This window comes from Myotis daubentonii, chromosome 5, assembly GCF_963259705.1.
Source record: "Myotis daubentonii chromosome 5, mMyoDau2.1, whole genome shotgun sequence".
In the NCBI taxonomy this organism is placed as follows: Eukaryota; Metazoa; Chordata; class Mammalia; order Chiroptera; family Vespertilionidae; genus Myotis; species Myotis daubentonii.
Window position 1 is genome coordinate 106,679,843 of NC_081844.1, and position 21,342 is coordinate 106,701,184.

General features: G+C 39.6%; 1 protein-coding gene, 1 long non-coding RNA gene and 1 other non-coding gene across 13 annotated transcripts in view; 2 read left to right on the forward strand and 1 right to left on the reverse strand.

Moving 5' to 3' along the window:
* Nucleotides 1–21,342, forward strand: part of CREBRF (CREB3 regulatory factor) — a 50,233-nt gene that overhangs the window by 18,750 nt on the left and 10,141 nt on the right. For 5 of the 11 annotated variants that reach the window (XM_059699200.1, XM_059699201.1, XM_059699202.1 and 2 more), the window contains 7 exons: nt 1,666–1,853; nt 3,880–4,005; nt 4,966–6,055; nt 11,644–11,838; nt 13,293–13,482; nt 14,805–14,878; nt 20,804–20,926. In XM_059699200.1, coding sequence (XP_059555183.1) covers nt 1,845–1,853; nt 3,880–4,005; nt 4,966–6,055; nt 11,644–11,838; nt 13,293–13,482; nt 14,805–14,878; nt 20,804–20,926 — 1,807 coding nt within the window. In that variant the 5' untranslated portion in view covers nt 1,666–1,844. Of the gene's footprint in view, nt 1–1,665; nt 1,854–3,877; nt 4,006–4,795; nt 4,833–4,965; nt 6,056–11,643; nt 11,839–13,292; nt 13,483–14,804; nt 14,879–20,769; nt 20,927–21,342 lie in introns of those variants that run through there. The other 6 variants (XM_059699207.1, XM_059699211.1, XM_059699206.1 and 3 more) reach the window with 6 other exon arrangements.
* On the reverse strand, nt 10,993–11,099 carry LOC132236204 (U6 spliceosomal RNA). Its single transcript, XR_009453171.1, has one exon. It is a non-coding gene; the product is annotated as a U6 spliceosomal RNA (small nuclear RNA).
* Nucleotides 18,605–20,625, forward strand: LOC132235975 (uncharacterized). The gene is made up of 2 exons (XR_009453130.1): nt 18,605–19,098; nt 19,937–20,625. It is a non-coding gene; the product is annotated as an uncharacterized LOC132235975 (long non-coding RNA).

Genomic DNA, 21,342 nt, shown 5'->3' on the forward strand with positions numbered 1-21,342 from the left:
GGGTGTCTTTAATACATTCAGCCTTGCTTGCAGTAGCTATCACAGATGTTGAGTTTCTGAGCTGGATTAGCTGTGGGACAAAAGAAATCATTGGCATAATATACCTATTGATAATAATCATCTTTTAGATTTATTTTATTACTACATCCTAATTTAATATCTCATTTAATTCTCATAACATCCCTATTATATGTTAAGGGAGAATAATTATAATTCCTCAGTCTGAGAGCTAAAACAAAAATTTAAGTTCTAATTCCTAAGCCTGTTTAGTTTTAAGTATGGGATCAAACTGGAATCCAGGTCTCCTGTCTCCCAAACAAGTGGTCTTTTTTGCCAACTGCATTGACTGAAGTTTTCTTTGAGGCCAAGTGTTTAAGTACAGTTTTAAATAAATACTTGTATTTGTATGAAAGTATTATGGCATAGAAAATTCAGTAGCCAGAGAGATGAAAAATGAGGCTTAGAAAGATTGATCTATTCAGTGTTGTATAGTTTGCAAGTGAAAGCTGCAACTAGCATTTAGCCCTTTTTTAATCCAGTGTTTCCCTGATAAACCAAGCTGTTGATAGATGTTGTCTTTAGTAGATGCTAATAAATATACGTTGAATACAGCTCAATCTCTTCTTAAGTCTTTGACCTTTGCTAGGAAGGTTAAGTTTCAGATTTTACAGAGTATCAGACTTTTCTCTCAGATCCAGGTTGTAGACCAGGATTACACTAGTCCACTTTGTGGAATGCCTCACTTGAATTATATGCCTTTTGGGGGTCTAAATAGTTCTAGATAATGCAGCTGACCTCTTTCTCACAGGAACCAGGGGAAGAGTGAGGACTGAGAATACATATCAGCAGTAGGACCAACCATGAGGCCACATAAGGAGAAGCTGGGCCAGAATTAGCCTTTGGCAGGAGCAGGGATCAGTCAGTCCACTGAGACTGCAGCACTGGATTGAGATGCATAACTAATTGTCTTTCTAGGCCCCGGCTGGGCACTTGATGGTGTTTCTTAGGCTAGAACAAGTAGCTCAGAATGCCAACCCACCAGAGCGGGAGCCCAATGAAGAGCCAGGAAATAAAAATGATTATACAAGAGATGGAATTAAATGTTGCAGTATATTTTCTCATACGGAAGAGAAAGTGAGTGGGAGCTTTACTTTAACATTAAGTATAGTACATCTTTTATATCACAAGAAAAAACAGCCTATGTTAATATTTTAAGAATTTTTTTAATGTCACTAGTTGTTAATGACCAATTCCATTTTAGAACAAATGAAGGAATGGTGAATTTCAGAATAGTTGGTACTAAGAAAGGACCAAATTCTTGATATTGCAACCACAAGACTTTTTTTAAAAAAAAATATATTTTATTGATTTTTTACAGAGAGGAAGGGAGAGTGATAGAGAGTTAGAAACATCGATGAGAGAGAAACATCGATCAGCTGCCTCCTGCACACCCCCAACTGGGGATGTGCCTGCAACCAAGGTACATGCCCTTGACTGGAATCCATCCTGGGACCTTTCAGTCCGCAGGCCGACGCTCTATCCACTGAGCCAAACTGGTTAGGGCAAGACTTACTTCTTTCAAGTGTTCTTTGTTAAGGTCGTTTAGAAAGGTCAGCTTGTTTTTAATGGTGCTCAGTGAAGTTGCTGTGTGTGGCTCTTTGACAGATTCATGCGGGAAAGAAAAGCAGGGATCTCAGCAGCTGAACTGAAGGCGCTCCAGGGAAACCTGCCGTTGATTGTGAAAATCATCTTCGATCCTGAAATTAAAAGTAAAGCTGGAAAGGAATTTACAAACAAGAAAAAAAAGAAGTTTGGGATCGGACTTACAGGATCTGGGCTTGGAAATGCCTCAGGTAAATCATCCAGAGCAAGTGTAAGGTTTTCTGTTTTCCCATGGCAGAAAGTCAATGTCATTGCTTCTGTAAGTTCTCCAGTTTGTAACACAACTTGACACACTATCTTTTTAGGACAGTTTCCTTCTGATTTCACTAGTTTTGAAGATACGAACTTTTTTCCATTGCTTCTATTTTCTGCTTTGCTATATAGCTTTAATTAATGAGCGTGGCACAGGGAACTCGGTGAATGGAAATTTAGTTAGAAAGGTGTACAGATCTGGCTTTATGGGAGCTAACAACTCCCCTGAAACTCTCCTCATTAACCTGCCACCAAAAGCCTATTTTGTTCTTTCTGTCTTCTACTTCACAATTGTTCCTTTCCATTCATGCCTGTTGAATTTAAAAGTAAGAGGAAATTGTGTATGTCTTTCATACACATACACCCCCACACACACACACACATATACAGGTGTAGGTAAAAGTAGGTCTACAGTTGTGAGTACGCAAAAGTTTATTCTTGTATTATTTACTCTATTTTCCAAACAACTGTAAGTCTACTTTTGCCCACGTCTGTATATACCTCCCACAAAACATGTTTAAGAGTGATTATATCCATTTATATTACTACTTTGAATTCGTCAATTCTGGTTTCAGGCAATCACTGAAACAATAAATGAAGCCCTGTTAGTCCCCCTCTGCGTGTACAACTTCTTCCCTTCCTCCTGTCATTATCTTTTACCCTCTCCCCTCTTTGTGTTCAGTGCTGGGGAGAGAGCTAAAAATAATGAGGGCCGGGTGCTTAGGTGGCTTTATGTGAGGCCAGGCAGAACTATGCCCTGAGGGAAGGAAGTCAGAAACTTGCTGTGACTGTGCAGTGACTCGAGGCAGGCAGCAGAGGCAAAGAATGGGATTTGCTGGCTGATGTTAAAAAGGCCAGCGGCCTGCCTCCACCCCAGCCTCCCTGCCAAGTGGACCACACATACCCATTCAGAGTTCTTTCCCATTCAAGTTTTAATTTGCTGTTTATCAGATACTTGAATTTAGAACTATAAGACACTTATTTTGAGTTTGCAGTCTGGTAGGGTTGGGGAAAATCAGAGAAAGAAAAGAATTGGGTGGGATGTTCCAATGAAGGCAAACAGGATGAGAGCGTATGTATGATAGTGTATAAAGGTATATGTATCCAAAAATGTAAACAGATAGACGAATAATTTTTTAAAGTTTCAGCAGAAACTTGCTGAAGAAGAACAAAAAGGCAAAGAGGGAATTTTTATTTTTCCCCATCTTCTCCCTTTATGCAAATTCAATTTCAGAGGGAGGCCTTTTACTTCTTTGGACCAATTTAGGCGTGTGAGGCCCACCTTCACTCTAGAGTGATTTATAGAGATGTTGGAATGGAAAAGGAGGATGGATTAACTCTGGGTGCTGAGGCTTTTTTCCCTTTCTTATTTATTATAGGATGAATTGTATACTTTTCAGGAGTCAGGATTAAAGCTACTGAGCTCCCAGTTACTCGTCTCACCCAGGGATTTGGATATTTGGCTAATTGTGTCTCCATCATGTTCCTGGAGGCATTTGTTGACTAGAGATGCCCAAGTTCTCTTGGAGCTTGTTTTGAGGACTCACTTAGGATACAGAGTTAGACTGACCCGCTACCTCCATAGACCCCAGGAAATGGCAGCTCTCCTCTTCAGGGAGTTAGTACAGAGAGTTAGTAATTAGGGATGGATTTGAAGAATATTTATAGCCTAATGGAAGTATTCATTAGGTACTGTATGCTGACTGGTGGCTAAATAAGCTTTAGTTTTTAGAGGTTAAGTATTAGGAACAATTGGCACTCATTTTTTTGTTTTTTATGCATTTAGTTATTTTCCTAATATAAGCCCACAGTTAAATGCTAGTTAATTGTCTTAGATGTACTACTAAACAGTAGAAGAAACACAACTGTTTTCTGAAAATAGTAGGTGTGGGGATGGGGCATATTTGCAATAAATTAGTCTTGAGTAGTCTTTCGTGGTCTAAAATTAAAACCTCTCTGTTGTAGCCTAGTGTAAGCGGAATGGATCCGCCTTTTGGGGATGCCTTTCGAAGCCACACTTTTTCGGAACAGACTCTAATGAGCACAGATCTCTTAGCAAACAGTTCGGATCCAGATTTCATGTATGAACTGGTGAGTAACATTGGCTTGTATTCTTTGATTTGTGGTAAAAAAGTGTTGTGGTAGAGATTTTTACGTATAAACGCCAAATTTGATTCTTGTGATTGTCAGTGTAGTCATTTTAGAAGGATGTATGAGCCCATTGAAAACAGTAAGAGGAATGGTTTTCTGAATATCCTTAGTCTGGTTTTCGACGAGGAGGATGGGAAGCAGTCTTTCTTTAATATGTTTAAATACTGAAGGACTTTTCAGCTGGGAAATTTAAAAATGGTAACACTGAGCAAGGCATACACACACAGAATGTGAGATAAAAAGTAGCAATTCCAAGCAATATCTGTTTTTTAACATAAAAGCATATGATGAAGCAGCCTTTCATGTTAGTCCATTAGAGCTTAACTGAATTCTTTGTAATGGCTGCATAGTCTTAATCACATTTTAAAATTACATCTGTACTCATGAGGAGTATTTTATTTGCCAAGCCTAAAAGTTGTTACAAGGTCTTCAGAGAGCTTCTTTTTCTGTGGCTGAGTTCCAACTCTCTTTGGATTGCTCTTTGCCTCTAACTTTAAGTTCTCATTTAAGAAGGCATATTCTTCTGTGATGAAGGTAAGGTCTTTACTATTTGCTTTGTAAATGAGCTTGTTTCTAAGGAGGTCCCACTATCCTTCTAGGTCAAAGATCAGGAAATACAAACTTCTTTTCAGGAAGAGTGTTTATAGTAAAGTTGAATAGGCCTTGATATTTGCACCATACTTCAACCTCTCAAGGGACATGTTTTCCCTCTTTTTTTTTCTTGCCCAAGGAAATGATGTTACGTATATGGAATGGTAAAGTTTCATGTAAGTAGCCTTTATCTTAAAATAAAACAGAGCAGAGTTCAAGCACTTGTTCATCAATTTGATATATGAAAGTGGATGGAGGTGAATATTTCTTTCCTAAAATATGGTGTGTTATTTTTTAAACCTTTCTCAGGATCGAGAGATGAACTACCAGCAGAATCCTAGAGACAGCTTCCTTTCTTTGGAGGACTGCAAAGACATTGAAAATCTGGAGTCTTTCACAGATGTCCTGGATAACGAGGGCACTTTAACCTCAAACTGGGAGCAGTGGGATACATACTGTGAAGACTTAACAAAGTACACCAAGCTAACCAGCTGTGACATCTGGGGAACAAAAGAAGTGGATTACTTGGGTCTTGATGATTTTTCCAGCCCTTACCAAGATGAAGAGGTCATAAGTAAAACTCCGACTTTGGCCCAGCTTAATAGCGAAGACTCACAGTCTGTTTCTGATTCCCTGTATTACCCAGATTCACTTTTCAGTGTCAAACAAAGTCCTTTGCCTTCTTCATTCCCTGGTAAAAAGCCTGCAAGCAGAGCAGCTGCCCCTGTGTGTTCTTCTAAGATTCTTCAAGCTGAGGTCCCTTTGTCAGACTGTGTCCAAAAAGCCAGTAAACCCACTTCAAGCACACAAATCATGGTGAAGACCAACATGCATCATACTGAGAAGGTGAACTTTCATGTTGAATGTAAAGACTATGTTAAAAAGGCAAAAGTAAAGATCAACCCAGTGCAGCAGAGCCGGCCGTCGCTGAGCCAGGTTCACGCAGACGCAGCAAAGGAGAACACCTGCTACTGTGGGGTGGTAGCAAAGAGGCCAGAAAAGAAAGGGACGGAGCCTCTCCAGGGTCATGCCACTCCAGCTTTGCCTTTTAAAGAAACCCAGGAACTACTACTCAGTCCCCTGCCCCAGGAGGGTCCTGGGGCAATTGCTGCAGGAGAGAGTAGCAGCCTTTCTGCCAGCACATCGGTCTCAGATTCATCCCAGAAAAAAGAAGAGCACAATTATTCCCTTTTTGTCTCCGACAACTTGGGTGAACAGCCAACCAAATGCAGTCCTGAAGAAGAGGAGGATGACGAGGAGGATGTCGATGATGAGGACCATGATGAAGGATTTGGCAGCGAGCACGAACTTTCTGAAAATGAGGAGGAAGAGGAGGAGGAGGAGGAAGATTATGAAGATGACAAGGATGATGATATTAGTGACACTTTCTCTGAACCAGGTATTATAATGCTTAGAGGCTTACAGACTGACCTGTCATCTCCTCTTATGTGGAAATAGGAAGTTTTGCTGTGGATGCTTTCTTTGTGTTAGTGTGAGGATTAAATGACTTAATATCTTGGCTCGGATATGTAATTGCTTTTTATCTATTCAGACAGCTCTAAAATAACCACTTTTGCTCATATTGTGGCTCATATGCTGATTCCTCGAGGGCTACTTCTAAATTTATTTTATGCTAAGTGACCTGATTTATCATTCTCTTGAGCAGCTGTGCAAAGATGCCAAGAATTGATTGGCTTAAAAATATTCGCTTTTTATGCACGAGTCCCTCTGTTATTGTTGAGGTACGTTAGGAGTCCCTAGAATGGGGAACCAAGGGATGATGGCTTATGTTACTCATGACTATAACCAACAAAGCCTACTGAGTGAATAATGTACAAGAGAGCTTTTTCTTTGTCTGCCGCGTCTCTTGTTTGCACAGTATTTTTCCACTTAAGAAAAATACCTGCTCTAATTGAATAAGCATGAAGGAGACTGTTTTGTTTATGTAGAGCGCGTACAAATAGAGGGAGAAAGTGAAACCTGTGGGGAAGTGGTCCACTTCAGCATTTACATGCTTGGGCTGTTGCTGCTGTTGGCTTGTGCAGTTTATTTATGAAAATGGCATTGCCAAGTGGAACACAGTTAATACACAAAGAAGTGAAGATCTTCAAGTTTAAGCAAAAGTTATTTTTTTTTTTCAGAAATAATGTTGATATTGTAACGCCTACGTGAAAAATCAAGTTATTAAAAAACCTTACACATTGTCAAAGAAATCCCTTTCTGTTTGTTATGATGATTGCTGGAATTGCCAGCAGTCAGTGTAAACATTGGTATTTAATTTTTGGAAGGGTTTTTAAGGCATAGTAGCTATATTGTAGGCACTGAAGCACTGTTATTACTGAAAGACTCCTTTTAGTGCAATCTTACTATTACACAAATGCTTAGCTTGATGTATTTGATACAACCAAGTTGTTTGACTTGGGTGTGGGGTTGCAACTAAGGAAAAGGTACATTAAGTTTAATGTGGAGGAAAGGAGGTTTTGCCTTTTCTTTGGTTTAGTTTAGAACTCTGTATAGTCTAGGTAGAACAATTGTCTTTCCTCCTTAGCAGGAAAATTTTTCAACAAACTAATAAAATCTGCTTTGAAATATTTCAAGGGAAGCTGTCTTTGTAGCTGGTGCTTTACTTAGCTCCCTCCCAAAGGAAGACCAGTGTGGTCCTCAAGTCTGGCAGGTCAGCCCTATTGCTTTGAGTACATGTTTAGAATTAGGATAGGATGGTAGGGGAGGGAGACCAACAGGAGACAGGTAGTAAGTAACTAAGGGAAATGGAAAGTGGGAGAAAGGAAGTGCCAGCTGGTGTTTAAAGGAATAGATACGTCAGTGAGTAAATCCCACCAACCAGGCAAGGAACTATGCTATCTGCCCCACTTCTGGTTTTAGCTTTTCTTTTCTTTGACTTTTAACTTCACTTTAAATTCATTCTTGAGCTTTTGACTTGGTTTTGTGTTGGGAGGTGAGTGGGTCCATGAAGGGAGGCACTTGGTAGATTGACCCTCATTTCCATTTTCTCAGCTTTTGACTCTGATAAGGCAGGGGAACCAGTGTTACAGTTGGTATTGTCCTGTTAGGCCGCATTTCCTTGCTGGTGTGAAGAAGCAACCAGCGCTGCTTTAAAACAGAGCTAGGGCTGGCTCTCCTCTTGGTGCAGCTTAACAGCGCTGAGTGTTTGGATGGCATTGAATTCACTCACTTTCAGTTGACTTCAAGTACAACCTCCTTGGTTAGTATCACTTATTAGTTCCCACAAATGTTAATGAATGATATTCTTAAGTCAGTACAATTTTGTGGTTGTAACTGGTCTTTATTCATATTTGCTAATGAAAATTTCCCTGTTTCTTGAAAGAAAGAGCTAAGCAAGCGACTTTAGGGACGCAAAAGTGAATTATTGGTGAGAAGCAGGAAGGAATTCTTTGAAGCTGAAAAGTGGGAATAGTTATAGTTTCTTCAGAGTGCTAGTTTTAGAGTGGGTTGATGGGTTTAATTTGCAGCGGATCGTTTATAAAGGCCCTTTTGTGGTGACTAGCTCCCTGGATGCTGGTTCTTGGCAGTCCGCTGCTACAGTGCCCAAGCCTACAAAGCTCTAGCAGGGTGTAAATGGAGTTTCAGTCCCGACTCTGGACTGGCTCCCAAGTTTTAATAGAGCGTATTCTGTGGCCAGGCTACATGGCTTGGGTCATGGAGTTACATGGGGTAAGATTAAGACTTGGGCCCCCAGAATGAGAGTTTATTTTGTAATCCCTACTAAACATTTTTACGATCGAATTTACCAGCTTAATGGCAGTAATCCTCACTAACCAAAGATGTGTGATTGGAATTTTAGGCAGTAAATAACCCTTTTTTACTTTCTTTTGATAATCATATCAGGAAGGAATGAGATCAGTATGGTGACCCATTAAATGAAAAAAAAAAAAAAGGGAAAAGTCTCGTGGGAAATGTTCGAGTGCCTCCTTTTGTGTCTGGCACTGTGTGTATTAGGCATTGGCTGTACAGAGATGAGCAGAATAGACATGATCCTCGTCTTCGTGGAGCTCAGAGTTGACTGGATCTATTTGCTGTTGTATTTTCTGTTTTCTAATACATTTATGTGTGCTGTGACTTGCAAGAGAGAGGTGCAGGATGAGTTTCTTACAACTTATTTGACCATAGAACTCACTTGGGTATGAAGGCATATCTTATAGTAGTAGTGTTTCTTAGAACATGCTTTGGGAGATATTTAAAAACATTAAGTGCTAGACCAGTGATCTGGGAATAGAATATTTCTGCATTTTACTGGATCATGGTAGTCTTTGTATTAAAAGGTGGATGACTTTAGCTACCAAGTCCATTGTGTGTGTGTGTGTGTGTGTGTGTGTGTGTGTACATGTGTACTACGGTGTATGCTATTAGAAAATGTGAAAATATTAGGTCAAAGAAAACTGATGACCCTTTAAGTACTTAAAAAAAGACAACATATATAAAGTAAGTAAAGCTGGTAACTAATTTGGGTGGGATAGAAGAAATAAAAATCTCATGACTCTGAGTTTAATGTGGAATATATATGAAAAAAATCCACTCAGACCATTTAACTGGATAGGCACAGGGCAAGTGGGACATTCAGCTGGAGCTAAACTCCTTGAGTTGTGGGGCCTCCGCCAGTCCCAGGCTCTGCCCAGGCATTTAAACCCTGCATGAGTGCGTTTCTTTGCGAAAAGGAGGCTAATCATCTTGTCCTATCGGGTTCTTATGAGGCTGAAATGACGTCTCTGTAAGTGAAATATGTAAGGACAACTTGCTAGCTAAGGGAGCATATCATACAGTGTTGGCGACATGGGTTCACCTCTTTCAGTCCACGCTTCTGTGAGCTCTCACAAGTGCACGTAACCACCACCACCTGAGGAAGTTGTATATAAAAATGTTCGCCTGATGCTTGGGGCTGGAATAGACTTAAATGTGGAATACCAGTTCTTGATGTTGGCGGGAAGATGGGAGTGTTTGGGTTGGTCCATCTGCCAGTGTTAGGTGTTCCCAGGCATATGAGGGTAATCACTGCGAGCCAGTCATTTTTGGTTGGCCTGGGCAAGGGCCTTTTTTTAAAGGCCATTTCAGGTGGCACAGTGTGGCCATTGCATCTTTTCCAAAGCTACGTGGAAAACTGGGAACAAGATAAAATCTTCGTTTGAAGCAAAGCATTCACACAAGTAAAAAGGCCAAAGCTATATAACAATTTTTAAAAATTTTAGAAATTATTGTGTCACTGAACTGGTGCATTATTTCTTAAAGAAGACCTAAGGTTGCGGTCCCACTGCTTGCCATGTTCTAAAGAACCACAGGTGCCTCGGATGCTGTCTGGCACTGGCCCTGGCTGTTGGTCCAGCATCATTTGGCTCTTCGACTGATTCTCTTCTTAAAGGTCATGTGTAGTGAGGCATAATTTTCACACAGTAAAATCCATTCCCTTTGTGCACACTTCTGAGTTTTGACAAAGTGCATGTCATAATGTAATCACCACACTCAAGACAGAAGGATTTGATCACTCCTCCCCTCCCCAGTTTCTCTCATGTTCCTTTATAGTTATCCTTCCCTCCACCCCCAGCTCCTGGCAATCACTTTGTCCCTATAATTTTGCCTTTTCTAGAATGTCATGTAAATGGAATCATATTCTTAATTCTTAATCTGAATAAAACCTGGAAAAATTCTAACACCACCCCCCCCCCCAAAAAAAAACACACTCAGATGTCATCACTTTCTTAGTATCAGTTCCAGAGGAGTCACATTTTTAGTAGGGAAAGTGGTCATTTTGCTTGGCCAGTGCAGTCCAGTTTTTTTCTGGCCACCTTAGGTTTAGGGTTGTGGACATCCTGTGCATGGCCCATCCCCACTACCCCAGGTACCTAGCCCTAGTGCAGTGATGGCGAACCTATGACACGTGTGTCAGAGGTGACACGTGAACTCATTTCTTTGGTTGATTTTTATTTGTTAAATGGCATTTAAATATATAAAATAAATATCAAAAAGATAAATCTTTGTTTTACTATGGTTGCAAATATCAAAAAATGTCTATATGTGACACAGCACCAGAGTTAAGTTAGGGTTTTTCAAAATGCTGACACGCTGAGCTCAAAAGGTTCGCCATCACTGCCCTAATGCATGGAATACATACACGGTGGGCATTCTCTGAGGGTATCTGAGATTGAGACGTTAGCCTGTATTGGGACTGACCAGTTATCCCAGCAGCTCAGAATTATGTATTTTCTGAAATTTCCTATTAGTAAGGAAAACAACTGCTTAAAAAATGAAGTAAATGCAGATTGTTTCCAGTAAAAATATTAGAATAGGCATATATGTTTGTTTGTTTTTAATATGGAAAGTTTCACGAATTTGCATGTCATCCTTGCGCAGGGGCCATGCTAATCTTCTCTTTATCATTCCAATTTTAGTATATGTGCTGCCGAAGCGAGCACGGCATATACGTTTGTAATAGCCTGCGTGAGAACTGCCATTTGTGTACTTTTACAAAAAGGGGGGGGGGGGTGGGAGGCACTGCTGCCTCACAAGATTCTGCCTAGTAGGATATCACCCCAGAAATGCATACAGCTTTCTATTGGGATGTGTCAGAGGCATTAAAAAGAAGACATTTTAAGATCATAGGATAGTGGCTAAGTACCATTATCTCATGGTGCTTTTGACATTTCTGTAGTTGTATTTTGTTATTCTCTCAATCCTATGTGAAGATACAGAGTGTCATATACTAACGTATGAAAACCCAAGAGAAACACCAAGAGGATAGTATCTCTGTCTGAATATTTTGAGTTAGAGATTCTATATGAAAAGTTATTTTATAGACCTGGTTTGTAATCTTTGACATGCCAGTGATAAGCAATGATGTTTTCAGATGAAAGGAAATGTATCAAGTGACAAATAGAAGGATCTTTTTGTGTGTCCTGATTGGTTTATTGAAAACTGTGGCACTTAAACATCGGGGTGGGGGCTTTCTTTTTTTTTAAGGCTATGAAAATGATTCCATGGAAGACTTGAAGGAGATGACTTCAGTATCCTCTCGGAAGAGAGGTAAAAGAAGGTACTTCTGGGAGTACAGTGAACAGCTCACACCATCACAGCAAGAGAGGATGCTAAGGCCATCGGAATGGAACCGAGACACCTTGCCAAGTAATGTGTATCAGAAAAATGGCTTACATCATGGTAAGAGGGTATTGTGATCAAAGGTTTTGTGTCACTTTACATGTTTAATCATTGTATGTAGGTGTTCAACCCTTCCTAGCAAACTGGAGAGCGGAGCAGCAGAGCTGCTGTGTTTGCACAAATCGCTTTACCAGGGTTGAGAACCATTACCAAAACAGGGAGGCAAGCCTGTGCAAAAATGATTTCATGTCTAGTTACTTCCAAGAAATGATTAGGGAATTGCTGATTTCTGACCTGTCACCGTTGCTATATAAACCGTAGGGTTGGGAAGAAAGAGAACGGGCTCCAGCACTCACTTTCATTCTCATTCAGTCTCGAGGCCTAATATAAATGGGGAGATTGGGATCCACACAGTGGTGGGGAGAAAGAGGAGGGGGCAGGCGGGAAGAAAGGAAAAATAGTTGTAGGAGAAGGAATGGAGAGAGAAGAGTGGAAAATAAGGGTTGAGAGAAGCTTATAATCTTAGGTCAAATTTCGAATTGTGAACCCAGGACGATATAATTAAATAGAATTCCTTCTGCAAAAATGTTATTTTTATGTTAATCCAAAATCTGTTCCATCCTTTTACATTAACCCATAGTGGAGGGCATTAGTAAGTTTGGTGCTCAGTACACAGTTTAATAATCACTCATGCTGCAGACTTCAGTTGCTAAGCATTTTTGACACTGGAATTGGATCAGAAGTATATGTGTGCCTCATTTTCCCTGGTACCCAGGTCTATACTTCACTGTCTCTCAATGAATAAAAACCCAGTTTTTGCCTTGAGATCAATTTTTCTACCTCAGTGAAAAGACAGGACCAATAAATAGGTCCAGAAAGCACGTGGAGAGTACTAGGAAAGTTGTGTGGTGTGCGTGGTTCTGAGGACAGAGCCATCCCTCGCGCCTGCAGGGATAGGGCAGGAGCCCTGGAGTCTTCCATGAGTTATATACCAAACTAACCAAGGAAGACCTTTCAACAAAGGCAACCTTTCCTTGATGGACTTTTGAATCCAACACAAGACTCTCCATATTTGACACATTTTCAGTCGGAGCATCAAAGATCTAAAATCTCCAAAATCATTTTCTGACCATATACAGTATTACACCCTAGCCCTGATTTTTGTATGCAGGTGAACTTGCACTGCAGTCCTAAAGTTTGAGATGCTTTTTACTATCATGAAAATAATGAGTATCTGTCACACTGGGGCTGGGAACCTAGAGGTGAGGAGGAATGGCAAGGCGGGATGGGGCTGCATCATATTACCCCCATTTCTCGCTGTCACAAGGCGGCAAAGAGAGAAGGCTAGCGGTTCTAGCAGAGGGTGCTAACATTCTGAGACTTCTGAAACATGCCAAGACTTCTGAGCAAGAAAAGGGGGGTAAGGGAGATGTGGTTTTAAAATATGGCTATACAAAATGTATCTCTTGTTAAATAAAATGGTGTAACTTAAACTTCGTTTAAACCATCTGTAGGAAAATACGCAGTAAAGAAGTCAAGGAGAACTGACGTAGAAGACCTGACTCCCAACCCTAAAAAACTGCTGCAGATAGGCAATGAGCTGCGGAAACTGAACAAAGTGATCAGTGACCTGACCCCAGTCAGTGAGCTCCCCTTAACTGCCCGGCCACGGTCAAGGAAGGAAAAGAACAAGCTGGCTTCCAGGTCAGTGCTGGTCATGCTCATTCATGTAAGAAGTCTAGGGCAGTGATGGCGAACCTATGACACGCGTGACAGAGGTGACACGCGAACTCATTTTTTGGTTGATTTTTCTTTGTTAAATGGCATTTAAATATATAAAATAAATATCAAAAATATAAGTCTTTGTTTTACTATGGTTGCAAATATCAAAAAATTTCTATATGTGGCACGGCACCGGAGTTAAATTAGGGTTGTTCAAAATGCTGACACGCTGAGCTCAAAAGGTTCGCCATCACTGGTCTAGGAGGTGAGGCTAGCCTGGCAGCGAGCTTGTGTAGGAGCTCATGTGACCCTCAACCATTTATTCAGAAATGGACTTTTATAAAAGAGAATTATAATTTTTCCTTTGAAAGTAAAAGGCACTATTTATGCTTAATGGAAAAAGTTTTAAAGAGGTAAATGGGCACAAGTCTAGTATAACAATGAAAACTTTTATCATAGCCTCGTGCTTTGTTTATTTTGTAGTAATTAAAATTCACCCCTTTTAATGTACACTTCTATGAGGTTTGACAAACACACTGATCATATAAGCACCACCACAATCAAGATATTGAACATTTTAATCACCTTCAAAAATGTCCTCATGGTCCTTTGTAAACCCTTCTCCCGCTCTTAACCCCTCACCATCACCAATCTGTGTTTTATTTGTAGTTTCTAGAATGTCACATAGATGGATGGAGTCATGCTGCAGATAGCCTTTTGACTGAGTTCTTTGGTTCAGCATGATGCATTTGAGATTCATCCTTACTGCTGTGAGGAGTAATAGTTTGTTCCTTTGTATTGCTGAGTAGTATTCCTTTGTAGGAATGTACTATAGTTTATCCGTTCACCAGTTGAAGGACGTTTGGGTTGTTTACAGTTTGGGGCAATTGTGAGTAAAGCCACCACAAACATTCACTTAGAGGTGTTTGTGTGGACATAAGTTTTCATCTCTTTAGGGTAAATACCCAGGAGTGTATGTTTAATTTTATAAGAAAAACTGTCTAAGTAGTTATCTCCAAAGTAATACAGCAAATTTTTTTAGAAGTTACTACTTCCCAAAGTAGCTATATGTCCTATTTTATAACCCCACCAGCAATCTATGAGGGCTTTATTTTTGAATATGCTTAAAATTTTTTAAAAATCAGCGTGGATAAATTATTATATTGTGGGTTTTTGGTAAATGAGTTACTATCGTTAGGCAGTGGTTTTTGGTTACTATTAGAAAATGTCTGACAGCAATAAAGAGAAGTATATTCTGCATATTCACTTAAAAAAAGTGAATTAATTGTTTCTTCCTTTCACAGGGCTTGTCGATTAAAGAAAAAAGCCCAGTATGAAGCTAATAAAGTGAAATTATGGGGCCTCAACACAGAATATGGTAAACCTACACCTTTAAGAGTTTGATTAACCTCCTGTTACTTTGCTGACCACTCTTTTCCTTAGGTTTTGTTATTTGCGTTCCCTGGATTCTGCCCAGCCTCCTTTTTGTTAATCCATTCAGTAAGCTACATGCTCTTCTTACTCATTCCTGTCCTAGTGTGAGTGTCTGCATCTGGGCTTCCCAGACAGATATCCTCTCTGCCCTGATGAGCTCATTTACTTGTGAGCATAGTCATTTCTTACTTTTATAGTGGTGTTGCTGGGTTAGCCAGATGTATTGACTACTGTTTATTTTAGTCTTTGAATGGATAGTTTAGATCTCTGGTTTACACGGCCGATTCCACATTGGATTTGTCTCTGTGCATGTTGAAATACAGAGTTCTAGGCTTCTTCCCAGATCCTCTGAATTGTAATCTGTGCAAGGAGTACCCAGGAATTTACATGTTGAACACCATCTTGGTTACTCTTATGCAACCTTCCTAGCATATTTTGGGAATCGTTGGTTTAGATCAGTACTTCTCAATCTTTCACATCATGGCTCATGTAGAAAATTATCATCTCTAAGGCATCCTGGAATATAACAGGGTATCCCACTCATAGGAAGAGGCCCCTGTGGGTGGCCTCTTACACTTAGAACCCTTAACACATTAAGCGCCATGTTAGTCACCACTGACTGACACTATACTTTGCATCCGGAACTCGTCAGTCACTGGTGCCGCCAGCATATTGGTGAAATTGGATATCTCCAGCTAAAGGGAAAGGAAGACAAGACAAGCTTGGCGCTTAACGTGTTAATAGCACACTAGGGGGTTAGAAAGCTCTGGCTTGAGCTGTGTCCCTCCTTTCTCCCTTGCTCTGTTACTGTTCCTTAAGCTTGGTACCATAGAGTTTGCATGTTCCTTTGCCTCTAAAATTGCCAACTTCACTGTGTAGCTTTTCGACTAAGTTGTATCAGAAAGTGAAACAGTGGCAAAATGATCAATTATTATTTGTGTGTCTAGAGATTTTCTTAAGTCCAGCATGATGTCTGGCACATCGGTGCTCATAAACTTGTGTAGTTTTTCTTAATCGTTGATCGTGATTATCTTGTTTCCATTTGTGAGGGCAGAAAGAGGATTTCCAGCTGTGAAGTTTATAACTTGTTAAACGAACTGATGTTTTTATTTATTAATGGCCTTCTAATCAAGGTACATGAATTAGATGAAACAATAGTTGGCTTCTTGGAATGGAAATCTCCATTTTCCTACTTTTCTTTCTTACTGTTGAAGCATTTTGAATTTGAGCTCTGTGAATATGTATAGATGTAATTACTGTAATGTCACAGCATTTGTATGTCTTTTAGAACCCAGCTGGCTCACACTGTGAGGGGATGTGGTGGGCTACTGGGAGCCTTCTGGGTCTGTGTTTCTTTGGACACATGTTTGCATCTATCTTTCTGTTGTTCAGTTAATGTATTTATCCATAATTATATACATCTCTGTGGCTGTATATTTTTGCATTTGTTAAATCAATTGACCGGGTATGTATGGGTCTACTTCTGAACTCAGTATTCTGTCCATTGATCTATTTGTCTATATTTTATGTAAACGATCTTGATTACTGTATTTCATAGTAAATCTTAAAGTCAGGTAGTGTTAGTCTTTGCTAGTCCTCCAATTTTGTTCTTTCCTTTCAAAGTTGTTTTGGCTATTCTAGGTCCTTTGCATGACCATATAATTTTAGAATTAATGTATCGCGTTTTTAAGAAAAAGCTTAGTGAAATTTGATTTGGATTGCTTTGAGTGTAAATCAATTTTGAGAGAATTACCATCTTTTTTTTTTTTTTAATTAAATCTTTATTGTTCAGATTATTACATTTGTTCCTCTTTTTTTTCCCCCCCATAACTCCCCTCCTCCCAGTTCCCGCCCCACCCTCCGCCCTCACTCCCCACCCACTGTCCTCATCCATAGGTGCACGATTTTTGTCCAGTCTCTTCCCACATCTCCCACACCCCTTTCCTCCCCAAGAATAGTCAGTCCATTCCCTTTCTATGTCCCTGATTCTATTATAATCAACAGTTCAGTCTGTTCATCAGATTATTAATTCACTTGATTCTTAGATTCACTTGTTGATAGATGCATATTTGTTGTTCATAATGTGTACCTTTACCTTTTTCTTCCTCTTCCTCTTCTTAAAGGATACCTTTCAGCATTTCATATAATCCTGGTTTGGTGGTGATGAACTCCTTTAGCTTTTCCTTATCTGTGAAGCTCTTTATCTGACCTTCAATTCTGAATGATAGCTTTGCTGGATAAAGTAATCTTGGTTGTAGGTTCTTGGTATTCATCACTTTGAATATTTCTTGCCACTCCCTTCTGGCCTGCAAAGTTTCTGTTGAGAAATCAGCTGACAGTCGTATGGGTATTCCCTTGTAGGTAACTGAGTTTCTTTCTCTTGCTGTTTTTAAGATTCTCTCTTTATCTTTTGCTCTTGGCATTTTAATTATGATGTGTCTTGGTGTGGTCCTCTTTGGATTCCTTTTGTTTGGGGTTCTCCGCGCTTCTTGGACCTGTAAGTCCATTTCTTTCACCAGGTGGGGGAAGTTTTCTGTCATTATTTCTTCAAATAGGTTTTCAATATCTTGCTCTCTCTCATCTTCTGGCACCCCTATAATTCTGATGTTGGTATGCTTGAAGCTGTCCCAGAGGCTCCTTACACTATCCTCGCATTTTTGGATTCTTTTTTCATTTTGCTTTTCCGGTTGGATGTTTTTTGCTTCCTCGCATTTCAAATCATTGACTTGATTCTTGCGCTCCTCTGGTCTGCTGTCGGGCGTCTGTATAATATTCGTTATTTCAGTCCGTGTATGCTTAATTTCTCGTTGGTTCCCCAATATAAGATCGAGGGTCTTATTAGTTTTCGTGTAGATCTCATTAAGTTTATCGACAGCTTCTAAACAGTTCTTGAGAGACCTTAAAAGTGTGGTTCTGAACTCTATATCTTCCATTGACAATTTTGTCCTGTTTCTTTGTCTCCGCATTTTGTTATGCTTCCTTGGTGTACCCCCTAGTGGTCTTTGTTCGCAGTCTTATAGTTAAATCTTGATTGTTGTAGCTAATTCCAGGGAGGGTTTGACCTCCAGGCGAAGTGGCTATGAGAATCAGCTGTGTCAGCAGTGAGAGAACTTCTGTCCTCTAGGTGCTAATCTAGCCTTTGCCTGAGGCTATCCGGCAAATGCCTCTGTGCAGGGCTTGGGCGGGGCGGGTCGCACAGGATCAACAGGGTGGGCCAGAGAGAGCAGTTATGGCAGCTCTCAGTCCTGTCTCCAGGGGCTCTGCCTCTCTGAGTCCCAGCACCCGCTGCAAAGCTCGGAGAGAAAGCTGCACTCGCTCTGACCGAAGCCAGACAGTCCCGCTTCTCCTGTTTGAGTCTGGGTCCCTAAAGACTTGCCCGGATCTGGTGCTCAGAGTCTGCGACTCCCTCCCGATTGAAAACGACAACCGTGCCCTCCGCCGCCAGCCCGCTCCGCGCACTCCGCACCTCAGAATTTGACTTCACCACTGCGCCTCCTCTGAGTGTCCGTGTGCGTTTCTCTTTCCTCCTAGTTGTAGGACTTCCACTCAGCCAGCGTTCCTGTGGTTCTGGGTGATGTCCGTTCCGTGTTTTAGTTTCACTTTTGAAGTAGTTGTTCAAAGCAGCAAACTCCGGTGTTAACCTATGCCGCCATCTTGGTTCTCCGAGAATTACCATCTTAACAAAATGGAGTTTTCCAATTCATTAACTTGGTATCTCTTTCTATCTAGTTAAGGCTTCTTTAATTTCTCTCCATCTTCTTTTATTGTTTTCAGAATAGAGTGCTTGAATATCTTTTGTGAGATTTATTCCTGGGTATTTTATATTTTCTTGGTACTGCTGTAAATGGAATTATCTTTGAAACTTTATTTTCAAACTTTTTGCTGATTATAAATGCATATGAAATGGATTTTTTAGTATTATTCTTATATCTTATCTTGCTAAATTTGTTTACTAGTTCTAGTAGTAGGTATGTAGATGCTCTGGGATTTTTATTGAAGCAATTATCATTCTCAAATAGGGAAAAGATTGTGTGTTTTTTAATCCGCACCAGAGGATATGTTTTTATTGACTTTATAGAGAGGGGAAGGGAGAGAGAGAAAGAGAAACACATTGATGTGAGAGAGAAATGCACCTCAACTGGGGATTGAACCCTCAACCTTTCGGTGTATGGGACGATGCTCCAGCCAACTGAGCCACACCGGCCAGGGCTAAATACGGAAGGTTTTATTTCTTCCTTTCTGATCTTTATGCCTTTTATTTATTTTCATTGCCTATTGCAATGTCTAGGACATTGAACACAAGTGGTGATTACTTGGTTTGCAATTTTGGGGTGGGGGTGAGTAACTTTTCACATTGAATTATGTCGGCTGTAGGCTCTTTTTGCAGATGAGATGCCTCTATCATTTGGAGTAAGTTGAATTTTTTTCCTAGTTTCATTGATCAAGAATAGGTATTTAGTATTGTCATATAAGGGATTTTTTTGCATTTATTAGAATAATCATGTTGTATTATCCTTTTTTTTCTAGTAATATATCACATATTCTCCTGTTAATATGGTGAATTACATTAACTGATTTTTTAATATAAAGCCAACCGTGCATTATTAATAAACTCTACTTGGATATGGTGTATTTCCCTTTTTATAGTAGAGTCTATTGCAAATAGTTCATTAAAGATTTTTATGTCTATATTCAGTAGGGATATTAGTCTATAATTTTTCCTTTTTATAATGTCTTTGTCACGTTTAGGTTTTGGGCTATCCTTGCCTTATGGAATGAAGTGAGCCATAATCTTTATCTTTTTAAAAAACTTTAAGATCAGTTTTATTTCTTCATTGTATGTTTGATAGAATTTGCCATTAAAACCATCTGTTTTTTGGGGGGCGGAATATTTTTTGATAAATTCAACTCCTTACTAGAAATAGGCTGTTAGATTTTCCATTTCTTCTTGTTTTCAAGAAATTTGTCCATTTCATCCAAGTTGTTCAATTTGTTCGCATAGCATTTTCTTCTTATCTTTTTAATGGCTCTAGATTCTGAAGTAATAACCCCTTTTTCATTCTAAATATAGATAATTGATTGGTCTAGCTGGGGATGGGGATTGGGGGGAGGAGGAGGTATCCATTTTGTTGGTGTTTTCAAAGAACCAGCTTTAGGCTTTAACTTTCTTTTTCTTTTGTGTTTGTGTTCAGTTTCATTGATTTCTGCTATTATCTTTATTATTTTCCTCCTTCTATTTACTTTTGGTTAATTCTGCTCTTTTTAAGCTTTTTTTAAGATAGGGAAATTTGTTCTTAAATCTTTAGTCTTTGAAGGACTTTGTTTGATTTATTTAATAAACATTTACCAAGATCTTATGAATCGATATACCAGGCACTGTCATAGTTCTTAAAGCTATGAGGACAAATAGGGCAAGTTGCTTACAGGATAGTGGACATTGGTACATGTCTTCAGTGTTTTATCAGAAGTGGCACATCAGCCTTAGTTGGTTTGGCTCAGTGGATAGAGCCTTGGCCTGCAGAGTGAAGGGTCCTGGGTTCGATTCCAGTCAAGGGCACATGCCCAGGTTGCGGGCTCGATCCCCAGTAGGGGGCATGCAAGAGGCAGCCAGTCAGTGATTCTCTCTCATCATTGATGTTTCTATCTCTCTCTCCCTCTCCCTTCCTCTCTGAAATCAATAAAAATAAATTTTTTAAAAAGTGCACATCATTTGAAATTAGTCTGCTTGGATAAGAAAGCTTATAACTATTACTGCTTAATGTTTTCTTAAATATTTTCCATTTTTTAATTGAATATCTGTTATTACATAATTAAAAGCAAATTCTTCTATGTTAGTGACACACTCCAAGTGTCTTGTTCTGTCTTACAGATAATTTATTGTTTGTAATCAACTCCATCAAGCAAGAGATTGTAAACCGAGTACAGAATCCAAGAGAGGAGAAAGGACCCAACATGGGGCAGAAGCTTGAAATCCTCATTAAAGATACTCTTGGTAAGAAGAATACTGGATAACTTAATAACAATAACAACGTAGTGTAAAATATATGTTTCAAGAGGAAAAGAAAAAACTCAAGTGATCTCATTGTAGTTACTGTTTGTTACAAGTAGTTTTGTCTCTTTTTTTAAATATATATTTTATTTTTAAATATATTTTTATTGATTTCAGAGAGGAAGGGAGAGGAAGTGAGAAATAGAAACATTGATGATGAGAGAGAATCATTGCTTGGCTGCCTACTTTTGTCTTTTGAGATTTATCATTCATCAACATCTACTGCCCATTACCACATGTACTTAGATCTCATCACTGCACTATTTTAATGCTTAAGGAAGAAAAACTTCTAGCAATCTTAACTTTCTCTGGGGAAAAGGAAAATAAAGATCTCTGAGCTGTCAGGCCTGCAGTTTATA